We start from the raw sequence: 19,999 nt of genomic DNA on the forward strand, positions 1-19,999 counted from the left end.
ATCCCGGGGCGGCGGTGGGTGGGGGGTGACACCCCCCAAAGCGCCTCCTGCTGCGGGGGGGCCGCCCCGGGGATCCCGGGTGCCAGGAGCCTCACCCCGGGGCCGAGTCGAGCGGTGGTGGGCGCGGCCTGAGAACAAAAGCCTCGGTGAGAGGCGCTTTGTCTGGGCTGTGCCACGCTGGCCGCCCCCCTCCCCCCCCCCCGGCGCAGCCCCGGGGCCGGTGCAGGAGGCAACCAGGAGCAATGGAACTTAAAAGAGACAGTGGGGCCGGGAAGCGGTCCCTGGGAGCTGCACGGTGGTGCCAGCCACGGCATCACCGCAAACAGCCTTTATGGGGAACCGCAAGCCCCTCAGCCTGGATTGGGTGACAGAGTGGGGCACCCCGCGATGCATCCCATCGCATCTGTCCGTCCATCCCGTAGCAAGGCGGCTGTGCCATTACTGGTGTCCCACGCCCTACCAGGAGCACAGCACCACCTCCCACAGCATCCACCGGAGCTCCTGGCTACAGAAGGTGTAGATGAGGGGGTCAGTCACAGAGTTGCAGATGATGAGGATGAGGAAGAGGTTGAAGTAGCTGAAAAAGCAGGTGCAGAAGGGGTTGGTGGGGCAGGTGACAATGAGGATGAGGTGGAAGAAGAAAGGGCCCCAGCAGATGAAGAAGATGCCCAGGAAGATGGTGAGGGTGACAGCTCCCTTGAGGCTGCTGCTGCGGTAGACGCTGGGCTGCTTCTGCTGGCTGGAGATGCTGTAGAGGTGGTGGTGGGCCAGGGTGAACATGTGGATATAGAGCACCAGAATGAGGACCAGCATGAAGAGGAAGAAGCTGATGAGACAGAGGAGGATGGTGATGTTGTGGTAGTATGTGATGAATATGGTGCTGGAGAACATGCTGGCCAGCCAGATGCTGGCCATGGTTACCATAGCCTGTTGCAGCCTCCTGATGCTGTGGTAGAACAGGGCATAGAAGATGGTGATGTATTGGTCCACAGCAATGACCCCCAGGAAGGAGAGGGAGGACACGACAGAGCTGAAGATGAGCATGTCGATGATTTTGTCCATGTGGCAGACGATGCTGGTGTGGATTACCAGCACGCTGTGCTCCATCAGCAGCATGAAGAGCATCTCCACCAGGTTGCTGATGCTCACCAGCATGTCAGAGACAGCCAGGCAGCAGATGAAGTAGTATGTGGGGGAGTGCAGGTTCCTGTTCTTCAGGATGGCGGCCACCACCAGCAGGATCTCCACCAGGCTCACCAGCCCCAGTGTGAGGAAGAGATTGTTGGGGATGTTGAGCCCCTGGCACCAGGCACTGCCAGCCCCAGCCATGGCATTGCTCTGGTTGCCCTCTCTGGCATTCCAGGGCTCACACAGCAGGCACGGGGGGGCAGCGTCAACATGGCCCCTACCTCAGCCCTGGGGCCTCCCCACAGTACCCACACACCCCCTGAGTCCCTGTTGTGCCCCACCAGCGCTCCTGTGGTGCCCAGCAGCAAGGATGAGGAGTTGGATACAGAGGAATTGGGGATGGGGGGTTCCCACCACCTGCCCACCAGGACCTTGGTGTCCCAGCTACCTCCTTGCCGGCCCTGACCAGTGTCCCACAGCCACACGTCCACTGGGTTGGGGTGTTGAAGAAGAAAGAGCCCTTTCTCTTCTGGCTCCCATGGCTTCTCCTCCCAAGGAGGGTGGGCACCTGCATGACGGTGGCACCCCAGCAGCAAGGGGAACCACTGCAGAGGCTGTGGCTGCCAGACCCTCAGCACAGCCCTGGGGATCCATGGCCTTGGGGTCACCACATGCCCAGGGATCCTTGGGAGTCCACATAACCCCCAGGCCTTGTTCCTTGGGCAGTGTGTGCCACAGGGGTCCTCTGCACCCTGGTGTCTGTGCTCCTTGGGGTTCCCATGTGTCCTGGGGGGATCCCAGCATCCTGGGGGACTGTGTGTCTTGGGGTATCCATGCACCTTGGGGACCCCAGTAGGATCCTCCCCATTGCAGGAGCCAAGCTGCCACTCCCAGTCCCCATCCCTACCAATGGCCTCATGGGCATCACTGGCCTGGCCCTGGGGAAGATGTTTTGCCATGGGGCAAGTGATGGGTCTGATAGGGATTGTCAAAGGCACCATTAAATGTGACACCACACCTATGCCCCAGCAAAGCCCAGCACCAGCAGGAGCCCCGGCGGGCTGTGGGACATGGGACCCATGTGGCCATCACATGCCTTGGGTTGGTGTTGATGCCTGGAGCCACGGCTGCCAAAGAGCCATTCATGGCTGCATGAAAAGGCCCATCCTGTGGTTGGCTGCTTACGCTCCTTTCCGTGGGGCAGTTGGAGCCCTTCACCATGGCACAGAGCACCCTGCAGCTCCAGATGCACTGGGAATGGGGTCCCAGTCTGCCATGGGGCCTTGCTCACCACAAGCACCAGCCCAGCAGGGAGCTCAGCTAATACGTGGTGTGTGTTGAGCCAAAGCTGGTACACACATGGTGCTGGATGAGTGGCAAAATCCTGCTCACCCCCTGGGAAACATAAGCAAGAGGAATCCAGATCAACAGCCACCAGCTCCCCCCCCCCCCTCCCCCCAGCTGCTGCTCAGCTAAAGAGTATGCGGATACATGCCAGGAATTTTTAGCTTTATTAATGGAGGCTTTGGGAGCCAAGTTGGAAAACGCCAGGTCTGCAAAAACAAGTGATGTGAGAGAACATCACAGGGAGCTGGGATTTGAATGGGCTGGGGTGGGCTGGCCTGAGCTCACCCCAGCCCCCTCCCCAAGCATCCAGGCTGCTCCCCAGGGAGCCCTTCCAGATTTATTCGGGGCAGCACAGCCTGGCTTAGCGTTAGAGCCAGATACACACCATTACACAGCAGAAAAAGGGGAAAAAGCTTTGCAGGCAGCAAGGCTGAGTTAAAGGTTTGAGTGCAGCTGATCTCATTCCTTGCTCTGTAAGGTGAAGGTGGGGAAATGAGGGATGGAGGGAGAAAACAAAGACGAGGGATGATTTCTGATCCCAGCATGATGCAACAGATGCAGCACAAGGAAGAGCTGCTCCCCACATCCCTCCAGGAGCACAGGGAGAGCTGCAGCTCTGAGGGAGGGCCATGTTCTGCTGTGCCCTAAGGGATGGCAGTGGAGCAGGGACCCTGAGCTCTTTGTCAGCAAGCTGGAGGGTCCAGTGCTGTTTCATGGAGGGAAGGAGGCTTCAGGCTGGGGGAAGCACAGCTCAGGAGCAGGGAAAAAGAAACTTCCAGTCATTAAGCAAGACAAGGAAAAGAGCAGGCAGGGGAAGGGGACAGCAAATGTTCCTGGAGGAGGCCAGAAGGGACTAAGCTGACAGGGGGCCGAGGGACAGCTGATGTAATTAGCTCTGCCATGCTCAGACAACCCTCAGCACCTGCCGAGATGCGAAAGGTGCCAGCAGTGGCTTTCCCCCCTTCCTGACAGAGCCCATCCCTGCAGCGAGGGCAGGCACCTGAGGCTTGTGTGACTTTATTAGAGTGTGACATGAGTCATGGGGTGATTACAGAAGGGTGGGGGGAAGACACTTGCTCTCATCTTAGTCACCTTCGGGGTTGTCATCTTGGGGGGAGGTTCCTGAAACTGGATGTTTGCCAGCATGGCCACTATGAGCCTGTTCACCCCCCTCCTTCAGGTCCTGCCCTGCTCCAGTCTCTTCATCCCCATCATGCCTGATGTCCCCCTGCAAGACAGTGGAGCTGCAGCAGCCGTGCAGGGAGCTGTCTGCCTGCCTGCAGCAGGCAGGGAAAGATGCTGCTGCTTGCCAAAAAACATCAGGCTGCTTTGCAATCTGACATTTAATACACGCTACATATGCCAAGAGCCACTCCCTTTGCAGAAACACTGTGCAGTGGAAACTACTGTGTACCGACAGCAAAAGCGCACTTGGATCTGTCCACTGCACATACCTGCAAGTTAAAATTTGGCAACAGCAAGCACAAGAAGAGAGATAAAGTTCTTTTGTTGGATGGATGAGTCCTCCTGAAAGATAGAAGTTGCGGCAGGGTTAAGGGAGCAGCTTGGTACTCAACCTTGTGCTGGGGCTGAGGCAGCACAGGGATGCTGGAGAGAACCAAACTGTTCAGACCAGCACCCAACTGCTCCTGAGCCAGCCCTGAAGCAGGGATTTTGAGGATTCCTGGCGGTTTTCTGGGATTTTTCCCCCCAGGCAGCCAGCAGCTGGACAAAGCACACACTAAAAGCACCGCCAGGTTTGGTCTGAGCTGGGTCAGTGCATAAAACATAGGGGCTTCACCTCAACATCCTGTTCATGCTGCAACTGGCTGCGCTTCAGCCTGTGTTTATCCCAAAACACCTCAGTTAAGAAACAGCCGAAGTTGTTCAGTGGCCTTTGCCTTAACGGCTGTGACCAGCCACCCTCTCCAGTGGTGGCCACCAAGGAGAAACAGCAGGACCAGTTCTGCCTGCATGCACCACAAGCCAGGCAGCTCTTCCTCCAAGATGGAGGAGAACCATGAGCTCCAAGCACCCATGTGCACCCAGGCCCATGGCTGATGGCATGCCGGGAACACACTAGCTGTGCCAGCCCAGAAACAATGGGTGGAGGAGGAACCTTTCTGGTCTGATGTAGGAAATAATGGAATCCAAAGGAAGTAAGGGGTCGAACCCCATCACAGGCTGGGAGGTCACCTCCTGGGGGGAAGAAGAAAGAAAGGGTGAAGCTGCATTGCAGACAGTAGAAAGCACTCAGGCATGGGGATCATTGGACCACCCAGACAGCCCTGGTGGAGTGCAGTGCCCAGCCTGCCCATACATACACCCCATGGACATTGGTCTCCAGCCATGCCATGATGGCTGGGTCCTTCCACAGGGAGTGAGTCCTTCCCACATAGAGGGATGTCAGCTGGTTCAAGGCAGGAGGCTGGCTATGGGAGATGTTATTCAGGGCACTCCTTCCTGCCTGAAGGTCCCTGTGTAGGCTGGCAAGGGCTCATCTCTGCATCATGCTTTGGTGTAAGAACACAGAGGAATCGCAGGCTCCCTGCCTTACTATTTCTATCTACCTTCACCAGTTTTTCTGCCTCTGTCTATTTTTGGGATAAGCACAGCCATGAGATGAAAGTTAACTTTGCCTTGACCCAAGGGGGAGACCATTCATGTGTTTTAAGAAGACCACGTGTCAGGGAAATCCAGACTGGTAGGAGACAGCCTGCCCTGAGAGCACACACGTGTTCCATCTCACTACAGGTACTGACAAGCTTTGATATGAAATTCTGACCCATCTAAATTAAAGTGAGGTGGGTCTATTAGCATTATCTGGTGGCCATTATAGAAATTAATTACCAAAGCATCTAAGAGCCTACTCAGGAAAACCAAATATTCTCCTATGCAGCTTTGTAACTCCATTAGCTGCCTGAGCAAACAAATGCCCCACTACCAGCAAGATCGATTCCTTCTCTTTACTGAGAACATCTCCAGGGCTTACCTTATCTGAAAATTCAGTCTGAAAAAGGAATGGTTCATGACCCTGGCATCAGGCTGCACACTGCAGTGATCCAACAATGGCATAAGAACTGCAGAAGAGTCAGACAGCTCATTGTCAACGGCCTGGTGAGGAGCACCATGGCATGGCCAAGGATACAAGGAGACAGCCCCTGCCCAGGGGGCAGCACCCCACCAGGGCACTGATCCATGTGAGGTGGGTGCAAGGATGCTGCTGGGGTTTGTGCTGTGTTCTGGTCTCTCTGTGGATGATGGAAATGGATCCAGAGTAAACAAAAAAGAACACCTTTATACCCCTCTGGTGCAGTAAGGTGCAATTTTCTGCACTTAATGCTGCTGACCTTTGAACTTCGTCCTGGGTTCAGCAGTAGCAGTCATTTTTCTCCTTCTTGGTAGCTTGTGCAGTGCTGTGTTTTGACTTTTGGCCTGGGAACAGAGCTGATAACAATAATGTTTTGGTTTGGCCAAGGACTTTGTGAGCCTCATGCTCTGCCAGGGAGGAGGGGAAGCCGGGAGGAAGCAGAGACAGGACAGCTGACCCAAACTGACCAAAGAAGTATTCCATACCACAGCACGTCATGCCCAGGATGTAACTGGGAGTTACCCGGAAGGGCTGGTAGACTGCAGGGTTGGAGGAGGTATCTGTTGGTGCTTGGTCGGGCTGGGGGGGCGAGTTATCGATCGGCTGGTGCTGAGTTGTTGTATTCTCTTCCCTTGTTATTTCTTTTACCATTATTATTATTGGTGGTAGCAGTAGTGATTTGTGTTATACCTTAGTTACTAAACTGTTCTTATCTCAACCCGTGCGAGTTGCATTCTTTTTGATTCTCCTCTCTGTCCCTCCGGGAGTAGGGGGAGGGCAAGAAAGGGGGGTAGTGAGTGAACGAGCTATCTGGCTGGGTTTGAACCACAACAAACTTGAACAAGGGTTTTATTTTAGTCACCATGACACAAAATACAGTTTGAGTCACCACAAACTAAACCTCTGTTCGAGAGCTGGTTATTCCTGCCTATAAAGACACACCGTCCTCTGGGCCCAGAGGGGCTTTGTATCTCCCTTAATGGACAGCAGCACCAACTGGATGGAAGCAAGAGAGACAGGAACCCATGGAGAGCACATATGAAGACGAGCAGTGCCTCGGAAGGAAAGCCAAGAGAGACTTGCTGTCTCTAGTCTAGGCAACCCTGGGGTGAAACATTTTCCTGTTCCAGGATTCTGGTACTCATCCTCCCCCAACTTGCATGCCCGTGACCATCTCTAATGAAGGGGCATCGGCTGCTCCATGGAGGGCTCACGGCTGTGGGGTGCTCTACAAGGTTCCACCACACTCTCACCAGCCCTGCCACGGTGCGGAAAGGCTGAATCCCACCACCACTGCCTCTTTGGGAGGACGGTGAGGCCCTGGCACAGGTTGTCCAGAGAAACTATGACTGTCCTATTCCTGGCAGGGTTCAATGCCAGGTTGGATGGGGCTTGGAGCAGCCGGGTCTAGAGGAAGGTGTCCCTGCCCATGGCAGGGGGTTGGAACTAGATGAGCTTTAAGGTTTCTTCCAACCCAAACTAGTCTGTGATTCTACCTGCCACCACAGCTGGCCTACCCAAGCAGTGTCACCCTCCAAGTTAAGGCTCCCATCTCCCACAGATAGAGGTGAATGCCATTTGCAAGCCACAGGCAAACTACTGCCTCTCATGCTCTGCCAGGGAGGAGGGGAAGCCGGGAGGAAGCAGAGAGAGATGGGGCGCCTGACTCGGGCTAGCCAGGGAGGTATTCCATACCACAGCACGTCATGGCCGGGGTGGGGGGTGACTGGGAGTTACCCGGAAGGACACGGGGCTTCCGGGTGGAACTCATCTTCTTGGCCGGTGGTATTGTATTCTCTTCCCTTGTTATTTTCCCTTATCATTATTGTAGTTGATAGTTGCGGTGGTGATTTGTGTACATTGGTTGCTGGACTGTTCTTGTCTCAACCCGTGGGAGTTGCACTCTTTCGATCCTCCTCCCCGTTCCTCCGGGAGTTGGGGAGAACCCCGGTGGGGGGGGGGACACGGACCTCGATTGTTGCCAGCTCGGCACCACTCACTGGGAGTGAGTGAACAAGTTACCTGACTGGGTTTAAACCACGACACATAGGAACTTTATCCCTCACAGTAAAGAAATTCCTCCTTATATCCAATATAAACTTTCCCTGTTTAAGTTTGAACCAGTTACCCCTTGTCCTTTCACTACAGTCCCTAATGAATAGTCCATCCCCAGCGTCCCTGTAGCCCCCCTTCAGATACTGGAAGGCTGATATGAGGTCTCCACGCAGCCTTCTCTTCTCCAGGCTGAAAAGCCCCAACTTTCTCAGCCTATCTTCATACAGGAGGTGCTCCACTCCCCTGATCATCCTCATGGCCCTCCGGGGGCCTTGTGGATGTGGACTTTTTCCAACAGTTCCATGTCCTTTTTATGTTGAGGACACCAGAACTGCACACAATACTCCAGGTGAGGTCTCATAAGAACAGAGTAGAGGGGCAGGATCACCTCCTTTGACCTGCTGGTCACGCTCCATTTGATGCAGCCCAGGATATGGTTGGCTTTCTGGGCTGCAAGCGCACACTGCTGGCTCATGTTAAGTTTCTCATGGACCAACACCCCCAAGTCCTTCTCCACTGGGCTACTCTGAATCTCTTCTCTGCCCAACCTGTAGCTGTGCTTGGGATTGCTCCAACCCAGGTGTAGGACCTTGCGCTTGGCATGGTTAAACTTCATAAGGTTGGCATCTGCTCACCTCACAAGCGCGTCAAGGTCCCTCTGGATGGCATCTCTCAGTTGTTTGAACTCCTAAGACAGTTTTTTGTGGTGTTTCACGACACGGACTCAAGTTGATGAGGAGACTCAAATCCCAATCGAGACTCAAATCCAACTTTAGTACAACCAAGCCCTTTTTATCCCCCTGTTCAGTACTTTCCCAAATTGCACATACATACAATGTTCAATCTCATTGGCCCCTGCAAAACTCTCCAGGCAAATAATCCAATCACAATGCTGCAGACCCTCTCACAAACCCCTCATCGTCTGGCCTCCAACTGAGATTCCCGCCGCAACTACATCCTGGCCCATCCTCCCAAGGCTTGCTCTTTGACCTTCCCTGTCCTTAAATGCCCCAACTCATCGCCTAAGGGCTTGTCAAAGCACCAAGGCCTCAGAACTCATTCCCAAACTGTTCTTCATGCAAGTCTTATCTCCTTCACTCCCCACATTTTTCCACAGCTGAAATGATGGAAGGGGTGAGATTGTTTTCGAACTCTTGGAGTTTATGAATCATTTCATCCACTGTTGGTGGTACTATGTAATTCCACGTTATTGCTGCCAGTGAGTGGGCATATGTTGATGGTGAACTCCATGTAATGTTCTGCCACATTGGTCGTGTACATTCGACTTCATCTGGATCTGTGGATGCATTCCCTGCATCCAGCTGGTGATAGATCATCTCTACAATGGCTGATTCCCTCAGAGACTGAATGCCTTTCTCTAGCATGGTCCAGTTGGCTGAATGACTCATAACATCATCCTTGTATGGACACCATTCTTTCACAGCTGCCAAGAGCCGCCTCCAAAGGCTGAAGGACCATTTCTCTTTTGCAATTTCTTTGTCAATTTCCCCTTCTCTAGCAAGTGATACCAGCTGCTTAGCTTCCCTGCCTTCTAGTTCATGATTGTCAGCCCCGTTGTCCCAGCATTGGAGCAACCAGGTGATGATGTGCTCCCCTGGTTGATGGGTAAAATCTTTTCACATATTTTCCGTAGTGTGGTTGAGGTCCAGTTTCGAGAAGTCACCTATTATTATTCTTCCTCCTCTGATTCAAGTAATAATAACACTTGATCAGATGTTGTCCCGTGTAGTAAGTGCATTGGTTCTTCATCTTTCTTCACTGTATGGCTTGCTTTCTGTGCCTCTTTTTTGCTTTTCCCCTTGCGTACAGGGTCAACAGGTATTGGCACAAATAGGTCCTCTAATTTAGCTGCAGTGATTATCACTGTGGTTGGAGTGGCTGCAGTATCTGTTGCTGGGGTTGGTGCAGCCTCTGTGCTTGGGGTTTGAGTTGCCCCAGCAGCTGCACTGTCTGTTGCTGTCACGGTTTGAGTAGCTGCTGTACTTTTCACTGGGGCTGGTGTAGCTCCTGTGCTTGAAGCTGGAGTAGCTGCACTGTCTATGGCAGTGGGGGGTTTGGTAGCTGCTGTAATTGTCACTGGGCTTGGTGTAGCTGCTGGGCTTGGAATTGGATTAGCTGCACTGTCTGTTGTAGTCAGAGTTTGAGTAGCTGCTGTACTTGTCACTGGGTTTGTTGTAGCTGGTATGTTTGGAGTTGGAGTAGCTGAATTGTCTGTTGCTTTGCCATCAGATCCAGAGATGTTTTTTTCCCTTTGAAGGTGCTGGACACTGTTGAACTATCTGTAAGCATAGGCCAAGTCTCAGCACGTTGCCATGGTTTGTCCCTCTCTGGAATGACCAGGATGACCACACACCTCCTTTAAGTGTTTTACTGATTTTTCTGGATTTTGCACTTGTTCAGTGGTGAAGCTCCAAAGCACTGGAGGGGCACACTGGCCTAGATACTTTCACATACTATCCCACACACTCTGCCACTCATGACTGTCCAGCCTCGGGAAAATCTCTTGGTCCTCCTATATTGTCATCTAACCCTAGACAAGACCCAAACCTGATTCTGCTTCACTTCTGAGATCAGATGAAATGGTTGTGGGTAAAACACACTCTGTATATGTGCGAACATGGTGATCCCCATCACAATCAGCAGACAGATCGCAAGGGTACCCAAAGGCCATTCAAAACCTTTAGAACTCTCAAATGACACTGTAAATAGTCTGGTGGGGGGAGCTGGGAACCTAAGGAAATGTTTCCTTCATAGGTTGACCACCCGAGGAGGGGAAAAAAGATTTGTAATTCCTATACGCTTCTATTATATGCTTCCCAAAGTATAGAGGTGATGACCACACAGGGAAAGCAAGCCAGATCAGTTTCATGACCAATGAGTCTGTTGTATTACAAGTCATAGAATCATAGAATCATAGAATCGTTAGGGTTGGAAAGGACCTTAAGATCATCTAGTTCCAACCCCCCTGCCGTGGGCAGGGACACCTTACGCTAAATCATATCACCCAAGGCCTCGTCCAACCTGGCCTTGAACACTGACAGGGATGGAGCATTCACAACCTCCCTGGGCAACCTATTCCAGTGCCTCACCACCCTAACAGGAAAGAATTTCCTTCTTATATCCAACCTAAACTTCCCCTGTTTAAGTTTTAACCCATTACCCCTTGTCTTGTCACTACAGTCTCTAATGAAGAGTCCCTCTCCAGCATCCCTATAGGCCCCTTTCACATACTGGAAGGCTGCTATGAGGTCTCCACGCAGCCTTCTCTTCTCCAGGCTGAACAGCTCCAACTTCCTCAGCCTGAAGTACAGTGTACTGTACATTGCCATGAAGCACAGTGAAACAATAACCCTAGTCCAGGCCCCCAGGCTGATAATCACTAAAACAGCAAATATCAGCTGTAAGTAAGGTACGACATGCTGAAACTCTGAGATCAAGAGTGTCGTGGTTTAAACCCAGTCAGGTAACTTGTTCACTCACTCCCAGTGAGTGGTGCCGAGCTGACAACAATCGAGGTCTGTCCCCCCCCCCACCGGGGCTCTCCCCTTTCCCCGCTCCCGGAGGAACGGGGAGGAGGATCGAAAGAGCACAACTCCTACGGGTCGAGACAAGAACAGTCCAGCAACCAATGTACAACACAAATCACCACCGCTACTATCAACTACAACAATGATAAGGGAAAATAACAAGGGAAGAGAATACGATACCACCGGCCAAGAAAAACGAGTTCCACCCGGAAGCCCGTGTCCTTCCGGGTAACTCCCAGTTACCCCTCACCCCGGCCATGACGTGCTGTGGTATGGAATACCTCCCTGGCTAGCCCGGGTCAGGAGCCCCATCTCTGCTTCCTCACAGCTTCCCCTCCTCCCTGGCAGAGCATGAGCCTCACAAAGTCCTTGGTCAGGGTAAACATCACTTAGCAACAATCGAAAACATCGGCTTCACCAACACAGTTCTCAGGCTGGAAGTCAAAACACAGCACTGCACCAGCTACCACAAAGGAAAAAACATGACTGCTACTGCTGAACCCAGGACATTATCCACCCCTTATTCCATACCATTCACGTCATGCTCAGATCCCACATTTTCAGAACACCATCGCTCTCCCACATATATACATCCACATACACACAGACCAAGAGGAAAAGATCATTTTCTTAGTGCATGGACCAATCCCTATAATGCTGCCGAGTCCATTCGGTCCATGATGCTCAAAGTTCATTCTCTGTTGGGATGATGGCTGGAGGGAAGTCAGGGCCAGTCGCTGGTGACCTGGAGACATCTAGTTGATGGGCTATAAAAGCATTACACAGCAGGCAACAGCATACAATTGAGTTGGCTGGCTGTTTTCCCCTAAAATCAAATCCCCTTGAGGTATACATCGGACTTCCCCATCTTCCCGCATCACCCACCAAGTATCAGCTTGATGGCATCAGGGTACACTGTGCACCGGTATCTACTAGAGACTTATACTTCTGTGGGACTGATGTGCCAGGCCATCTGATCCACACAGTCCAGTAAATCCGATTGTCCCCTACCTCCACCTAGCTGGAGGCAGGGCCCCTCTAATTGTCATCACAGCACTGGACACTTAAGTCGTGGTGAAAGGGATTATTCTTTGTTATCACAGGAGCTGGAGTAAAATCAGCTCTTCCATTCCATCTGGGAAACTGCTCACCAGAGAATGAAGCCGTAGCTCTCATGGGACGATCAGTCTTGGCCCTTGCTCCCCTCTTCAGTTCACTCACCCGTTCCTCCAAAGCTGAAGTAGGTTTTCTATCCCACTTTGTCATGTCTTCTCCGTGATCCAGCAGGTAAAACCATAGGGTACCCCGTGGTGTATACCTCCTGTATCTCCTCTCTTGAACAATAGGATGCCTTTTGTTAATAGCTGAGATGTGTGTTGGTACACGTGAGGAGCTGGATAAATCAGATACATCGTCCCTCAATTGTTTGAGGTCCTGGGACAGTTTTTTCACAGCTGAGATGATGGAAGGGGTGAGATTGTCTTCGAACTCTCGGAGTTTATGAACCATTTCATCCACTGTTAGTGGTACTATGTCATTCCAGGTTACTGTTGCCAATGAATGGGCATATGATGACGGTGCATTCCGTGTAAGTTTTCGCCACATGGGTCGTGTACATTCAACTTCATCTGGATCTATAGGTGTATCCCCGTTATTCGGCTTGATGTGATAGAGCATCTCTACGATGGCCGATTCCCTCAGAGACTGGATGCCTTTGTCTATAGTAGTCCACTTGGCCGAACGACTCGTAACATCGTCCTTGTACGGAAACCTTTCTTTCACAGCTGCCAAGAGCCACCTCCAAAGGCTGAGGGAATTTTTTCTCTCTTGCAATTGCTTTGTCAATTCCCCCTTCTCTAGCAAGTGATCCCAGCTGCTTGGCTTCTGTACCTTCTAGTTCGTGACCATCGGCCCCATTGTCCCAGCATCGGAGTAACCAGGTGATGATGTGCTCCCCTGGTTGCCGGGTAAAATCTTTTCGCATATTCCGCAGCTCGGTTGAGGTCCGAGGTCGAGAAGTTACCTCTTCTTCTTCTTCTTCGTCATGTGATGATGACTCCTGATCAGATTCTGGGCCGGGTGGTGAATTTATTGTTTCTTCATCTCGCTTCACCCTTTTTGCCTCCTTTTTGCTTATTCTCTTGCGTACAGGGGCAACCGATATTGGTATGAATTGGTCCTCTGGTTTGGCTGCAGTGATTATCACTGTGGTTTGAGTAGCAACTGTACTTGTTGCTGGGGGTGGTGTAGTTGCTGTGCTTGGAGCTGGGGTAACCGCGCTGTCTGTTGCAGTTGAAGTTTGAGCAGCTGCTGTACTTGCCACTGGGGTAGCTGCTCTGTTCATTGAGGCCAAAGTTTGAGTAGCGACTGTACTTGTCGCTGGGGTTGGTGCAGCTGCTGTGCTTGGAGCTGGGGTAACCGCGCTGTCTGTTGCAGTTGAAGTTTGAGCAGCTGCTGTACTTGCCGCTGGGGTAGCTGTGCTGTTCATTGCAGCCAAAGTTTGAGTAGCGACTGTTGCTTTGCCCTCGGATCCGCCGACATTCTTTTCCTTTTGAAGGTGCTGGATAGTGTTGAACAAGGCCCTGTAAGCATAGGCCAAGCCCCAGCACGTTTCCATGATTTGTCCATCTCTGGTATGGCCAGAATGACCACACACCTCATTTAAGTGTTTTACTATATCTTCTGGATTTTGCAGTTGTTTGGTAGTGAAATTCCAAAGTACTGGAGGGGCCCATTGACCTAGATACTTGCCCATACTATCCCACACACCCTGCCACTCATGGCTGTCCAGCCTCAGGGAAAATCTCTTGGTCCTCCTACATTGTCGTTTGACCCCAGACAAGACCCAAACCTGACTCTGCTTAACTCTTGAAATCAGTAGTGGGCAAAACACACTCTGTATGTGTGTTAGCATGGTGATTCCCATCACCATCAGCAAACAAGTCTCAACAGCATTAAAAGGCCATTCAAAAAATTCAAAACTCTCAAATGTAAATGGTCTGGGGGGACGACTGGGAGGGTAAAAGGATGTCTCCTTCACAGGTTGAGCACCTGAGAAGGAGAAAAAAGATGTGTAATTGCTAAGCACCTCCATCATATACCTCCCAAAGTATAAAGGTGGTGACCACACTGGGAACATAAGCCAGATCAGTTTCATGATCAATGATTCTATTGTATTACAAGTCATTACCATAAAGTACAATGGCACAAAAACCTTAGCCCAAGCCCCACACTTGAAAAACACTAATACAGCAAATACCGGATGGACGTAAGATACGATATACTGGAACTGTGAGATCAAGAGGAACAACCTTGAGAGCCAATAAATCAGCATTGTGACGAGTGACTATCAATCCAGTGAGATCTGTTCTTATCTCAACCCCTCGTGCCCCACGTTGGGCGCCAAAAATAATTGTCGTGGTTTAAACCCAGTCAGGTAACTTGTTCACTCACTCCCAGTGAGTGGTGCCGAGCTGACAACAATGCTGTGCATCCTCACTTCATAGTAATAGGTGGCATAGCCTGGTAGTGGTGTACTCCGCTACCCGGCCCCACTAATTCTTGTTATACCCAACTATTTCTCTCACTCTCTCTCAGATCCGGAATCCCATCCTTGTCGTCATTTATGTTCCAGAGTTCAGTGACTCCAGGTGAGAGAAAACAAGAGACAAATAGAGAACCCTCATCTAGTTTATTAATATAGGGAAATATAGAGATAGTAAAGGATACAGTCAAGGATACTTCTGATGTTTGGTTATCTTACCAACTCCAAGGTCCCTGATAGTGGGCAAAGATTTAGAACAGTGTGGCCTTCCTGCAAAATTTCTTGCAATCAAAACAGGACAGGCAGACAAGGAGTATGCAAAGCTAGCAGATGTTCGGGAGGCACAGTCTCTAAACTAACTGAGAAGTAGAAGGATGGTGTGAAATAATTCACTGGTGTTTAGCCACTAAATCCTGTTATCTCACTAAATCCTGTTATCTCACCACAGACTTACAACACAAACATATTGTTCTTTATCTTCGACCTAAGTTAAGCTAAAAGTACTTTAACCCTATGTTTTCCAGGCACTAGATTTCCTCATATCAAGCCCCCCCCTTTTTCTTTTACCTTTACAAATTCTTTTGCTATGTGACTCCTTTTTGCTCAAGAGTTCTCTCCATTTTCAACTTGTTATCTAATCTTGTGTCCTTAGCGAGACCTGTTTCTGTTATTGCAAACTCATAGTTATATCCACATAGAAACACCTATGATTTGCAAAAGCAAATATGTTTATGTGTTTATCACACTGATCATCTTCAGAGGGTCCTTGGAGTTGGTAAAATAACCCCCCACTGGTGGGAAATTTTCTTTAGCTGGTCCCCCACTGCCATCAGCAACTTCAACACGCTACTGCACCCTGTAGTAGTTATACCGTTAATGTAAATCTGTGTGTACTTTGCCCTAGTAGCGACTTGTTACTGGATGAACCCAGTGAAACTCTGCATTGAAAACTAGGTGCAAGGACTGAGGGTGGCCAAATACCTGCTACCACAGTCAAGGGCAAGACTGAGTTGGCCTCTGCGTTTGCCACCAAGAAGAACCTTTAGGTCTGCTGTTGGCTGCAATCCAGCAGGCGCTGAGCAGTGGGGGCACATGCCATGCCAGACCCTGAAGTGAGGGATGGCCTCCGCTGTTAAAAGAGGGTCATCCAGGAGAGAAGGGCAGGCCAAGCAGCCTGTGGTTGGCACGAGAGATGATCTAGTCTAAATCCCCTGCTCAAGCAGGGTCATCTAAAGCAGGTTTCATCATTAGCATAAGTAACTATTTAAGTAATAATAATATAATAAATAACTATCATATTTGAATCTTCTTTTCTCAAAGGTTAAAGTCAAGAAGCTGCTCTTGTGTGATTTAAGTTTTCTTAAGCAGAGAAGGGGATAAAAAAAGCCAAGGACTGTGTCTTTGGAAGTAATATTATCTATTTCCAGGTTCCCAAGACTCCCAGTATATCTGGTCAATGCATTGATGAAACCTTGTGTTTGGAGCCTGGACATCACCGCTTTGCTTTGCTTTTCCTCCATGTCATCTGGAGACTTGTTAACAATTTGTGAAGAACCAAAGACAAAGTGCTCGCCGCCTTGATCGTGCAAAACAAAATAGGACAGTGATTGTTTTTTTTTGCTTTTAGTACATTCGCATGGGTGTGAAGACTTCGATGGGGTATGTTGCATGAATTTAAGTGACAACTCCAGTTCAGTACATGCATAAATACAAAAGTTGAAGACCCTCGCTAACCAGCTAGCAGAAAACACCAGGTGGAAACCCTTTCAGAGATGGATGTGGGGGGTGGGACTAGCTGCAAAAAGCTGTTGCATTATTAGGGGTAATATGTATTGGGTTTTTATATATTTTATGTTCCTTGTCTTTTAGCACTAATCCATTCCCTTATAGACAGTATACTATATAAAACTGTAGCACAAATGGTAAAATATTTGTGTGTTCCAACCACGGACCACGGAGTGGAATGTGTCAGGGACAATACATAATGGTCCATGGTGCAACACAGAAAGATAGAAAAGTACTGTTTGTTTGCTTTGGCTCCTCCCCAGAAAGTCCTGCTTTGGTTCCTACCTGGAAATTTCCACTTTAGAACTCCCCAGAAAAGTCTCGACCCTTGGACACCTTTCCAGATATAGCTGGCCACTTCTTCCAACATAGGCTGGCCCCCTGCGTCAGAATGAGCGTGCATTTTTGTCAGCATAAAAGCCCGAGTCTCATGCGATGCGGGGGAGGCAGAACCTCATACCACCCAGGTCAACGCTGCCTTTGCAGGTATGCCCAATAAGGTTGAGCCTGCCACCTCGCACTGTGATGATGATTCTTGGAGCTGGTTTCCTGATCGTCTTTACAGGGTCATAGAATCACAGAATAGTTAGGGTTGGAAAGGACCTTAAGAAAAACTACTTCCAACCCCCTGCCATGGGCAGGGACACCTCACACTAAAACGTCACACAAGACTCTGTCCACCCTGGCCTTGAACACCGCCAGGCATCGAGCATTCACAACTTCCTTGAGTGTGAAATACAAACTCACTCCTCTAATAGAGATAACAAGGTTTTATTGAGTGACAAATCAATAAAGCAAAAGCAAGAGCGCTGGGCGCCTGACCGTAGCCAGAGGCGCACTGATTAACATTTGTTACAGGTTAATATACTTTCACTATTGCATTAGGCACATACATAATCATAATTCCAGCATATTGGTGAAGAATATTATAACTAGCTCCAGGAAGTTACTATCATAAGTCTCCTCCTCTTGGTGTCTGTGCACTGCTCTCTGGTGATTGTGGGCAGGGGTCTTGAGGATGAAGTAAGCAGTGTTCCTCTTGTGAGTAGGGGTCTTCAAGATGAAGTAAGCAGTCTTCCTCGCAGTGTACTTTTCACCTTTGGCACAGTTGAACACCCCACTAATCTCAGAACTAGCTGAAACCAGCCATATCTATAACTCTCCTGATAGTGGGCAAAGATTTAGAACAGTGTGACCTTCCTGCAAAATTTATTGCAGGACAGGAGTATGCAAAGCTAGCAGATGCTTGGGAGGCTCTGTCAATAAACTAACTGATAAGTAGAAGGATGGTGTGAAATAACTCATTCATGTTTAGTGGGGCCACTAAATCCTGTTATCTCACCACAGACTTACAACACAAACACTGGTCTTTATCTTTGACCTAAGTTAAGCTAAAAAGTACTTTAACTCTATTTTTTCCAGGGACTAGCTTTTCTTATATCAAGCCCCCTCCCCGCCCCTTCTTTCTTAAACCTTTACAAATTCTTTTGCTGTGTGACTCCATTTTGCTCAAGAGTTCTGGCCATTTTCAACTTGTTGTCTAATCTTGTGCCCTTAGCGAGCTTTTTTTCCGTTATTGTGAACTCATACAGTTATATCCACATAGCAACACCTATGATTTGCGATAACCAATACATTTACGTGTTTATCACATTGGGCAACCCATTCCAGTCAAATGCTTTGCACAAGTCCAGGTAGATGACGTCAGACTTCTCTACCCCTGTCCATCAGTTCCATAGCCCCATCACAGACGGCCACCAAATTGGTCAGGCAAGATTTCCCCTTAGTGAAGCCATGCTGGCTGTCACCAACCACCTCATTGTTTTTCATGTGTCTTAGCATGCCTTCCAGGAGACTCTGCTCCAAGATTTTGCCAGGCACAGAGGTGAGACTGACTGGTCTGTAATTCCCTTGGTCATCCATTTTCCCCTTCTTGAATATGGGGGTTATATTTCCCTTTTTCCAGTCATTGGGAACTTCACCTGACTGCCATGATTTTTCAAATATGATGGCCAGTGGCTTAGCAACTTCATTCGCCAGCTCCTTCAGGACCCACGGATGGATTTCATCAGGTCCCACGGCCTTGTGCACGTTCAGGTTCTTAAGATGGTCTCGAACCAGGTCCTCTCCTACAGAGGGCCTAGTGTCTTCATTCTCACAGTCCCCGAGTCTGTCTTCCAAGACCTGGGCGGTGTGGTCAGAGCATTTGTCAGTGAAGACCGAGGCAAAGAAGTCATTAAGAACCTCAGCCTTCTCCAAATCCAGGGTAGCCAGTTCTCCTGAGAGCTTCCGGAGAGGGCCAACATTGTCCCTAGTCTGTCTTTTATTTGCAGTGTAAATATAGAATCCCTTCCTTTTACCTTTCACATCCCTAGCCAAGTTTAATTCTAACTGAGCCTTAGCTTTCCTAAGCTGGTCCCTAGCTTCCCGGACAACATCCCTGTATTCTTCCCAGGCCACCTGTCATTGCTTGCTCCTTTTATAAGCCTCTTTTTTCCCCTCAGGGTTTCCTCAGCAGCTCCTTATCCATCCAAGGTGGTTTCCTGGCCCTCCTGCTGCAATACTCCTGAGCTTGTAGCAGGTGATACTTGAATATCAACCAACAGTCTTGGGCACCCCTGCCCTCTAGGGCTACATCCCATGGAACCTTACTGAGAAGGTTCCTGACGAGGCCTAAGTCTGCTCTCTTGATGTCTAGGGCAGTGAGCTTGTTGCACACTCTTCTTACTGTTCTGAGGATCTCGATCTCAACCATCTCATGATCGCTACAAGGAAGTCTGCCCTGGAGCATCATATTTCCAATGAGCCGTTCCCTGTTGGTGAGCATAAGGTCAAGCATGGCACTTCTCCTTGTCGACTCCTCTTTTACTTGCAGAAGGAAGTTGTCTTCCACACAATCGAGCAACCTCCTGTATTGCTTGTGCTGGGCCGTACCGTTGTTCCAACAGATATCCCAGGCCGATATTCAAAACCACAGCGCTGCACCAGCTACTAAGAAGGAGGAAAAAAATGACTGCTACTGCTGAACCCAAGACACAGGGGAAGAAGAAGGGAGGGAGCAAGCGAGCATCTGTGCGGTTCCGAGTTACAAGCTGGGCTTAAACTATGACAGTTCTTTGTGGCGCCCAACGTGGGGCACGAAGTGTTGAGATAATGACAGATCTGACCAGAGTGTGTCTAACCATATTTGTGAGAAGCATTCATTGTTTCGGATTAATAGTCACTCGTCACAATGCTGGTTTATTGGTTCTCAAAGTTGTTGCTCTTGATCTCAGAGTTTCAGCATGTCGTACCTTACTTACAGCCGATATTTGCTGTTTTAGTGATTATCAGCCTGGGGGCCTGGACTAGGGTTATTGTTTCACTGTACTTCATGGAACAATTTGGGAGCAATGAGGAACACCTGCTGCTCAACCACTGATATAGCCATGTCCTCCCTCAACTGGGCTACAGGCTCCTTCTTTCTCAGCAACATTAAACACTGCCCTTGCAGTCTCACTC

At 49.9% G+C, this 19,999-nt stretch overlaps 1 protein-coding gene across 1 annotated transcript; it reads right to left on the reverse strand.

Annotated features, from left to right (window-relative positions):
- Nucleotides 1–456: 456 nt before the first annotated feature.
- LOC133263271 (melanocyte-stimulating hormone receptor-like) lies at nucleotides 457–2,274 on the reverse strand. The gene is made up of 2 exons (XM_061442987.1): nucleotides 2,225–2,274; nucleotides 457–1,405 (listed from the first exon to the last, which is right to left on the reverse strand). The coding sequence occupies exons 1-2, from the start codon at nucleotides 2,272–2,274 to the stop codon at nucleotides 457–459; spliced, it is 999 nt and encodes a 332-aa protein (XP_061298971.1).
- Nucleotides 2,275–19,999: the final 17,725 nt, after the last annotated feature.

Source organism: Pezoporus flaviventris, unplaced genomic scaffold, assembly GCF_033815535.1.
Source record: "Pezoporus flaviventris isolate CSIRO_AGI_PZ_B2104156 unplaced genomic scaffold, CSIRO_AGI_Pfla_v1 ptg000263l, whole genome shotgun sequence".
NCBI lineage: Eukaryota > Metazoa > Chordata > Aves > Psittaciformes > Psittacidae > Pezoporus > Pezoporus flaviventris.

Coding starts and splice junctions, on each gene's coding strand:
- LOC133263271 (XM_061442987.1), bottom strand. CDS start 2,274: ATGAATGGCTCTTTGGCAGCCGTGGCTCCAGGCATCAACACCAACCCA. Junction 1,406..2,224: donor GGCATCAACACCAACCCAAG/GCATGTGATGGC, acceptor GGGCTGAGGTAG/GGGCCATGTTGACGCTGCCC.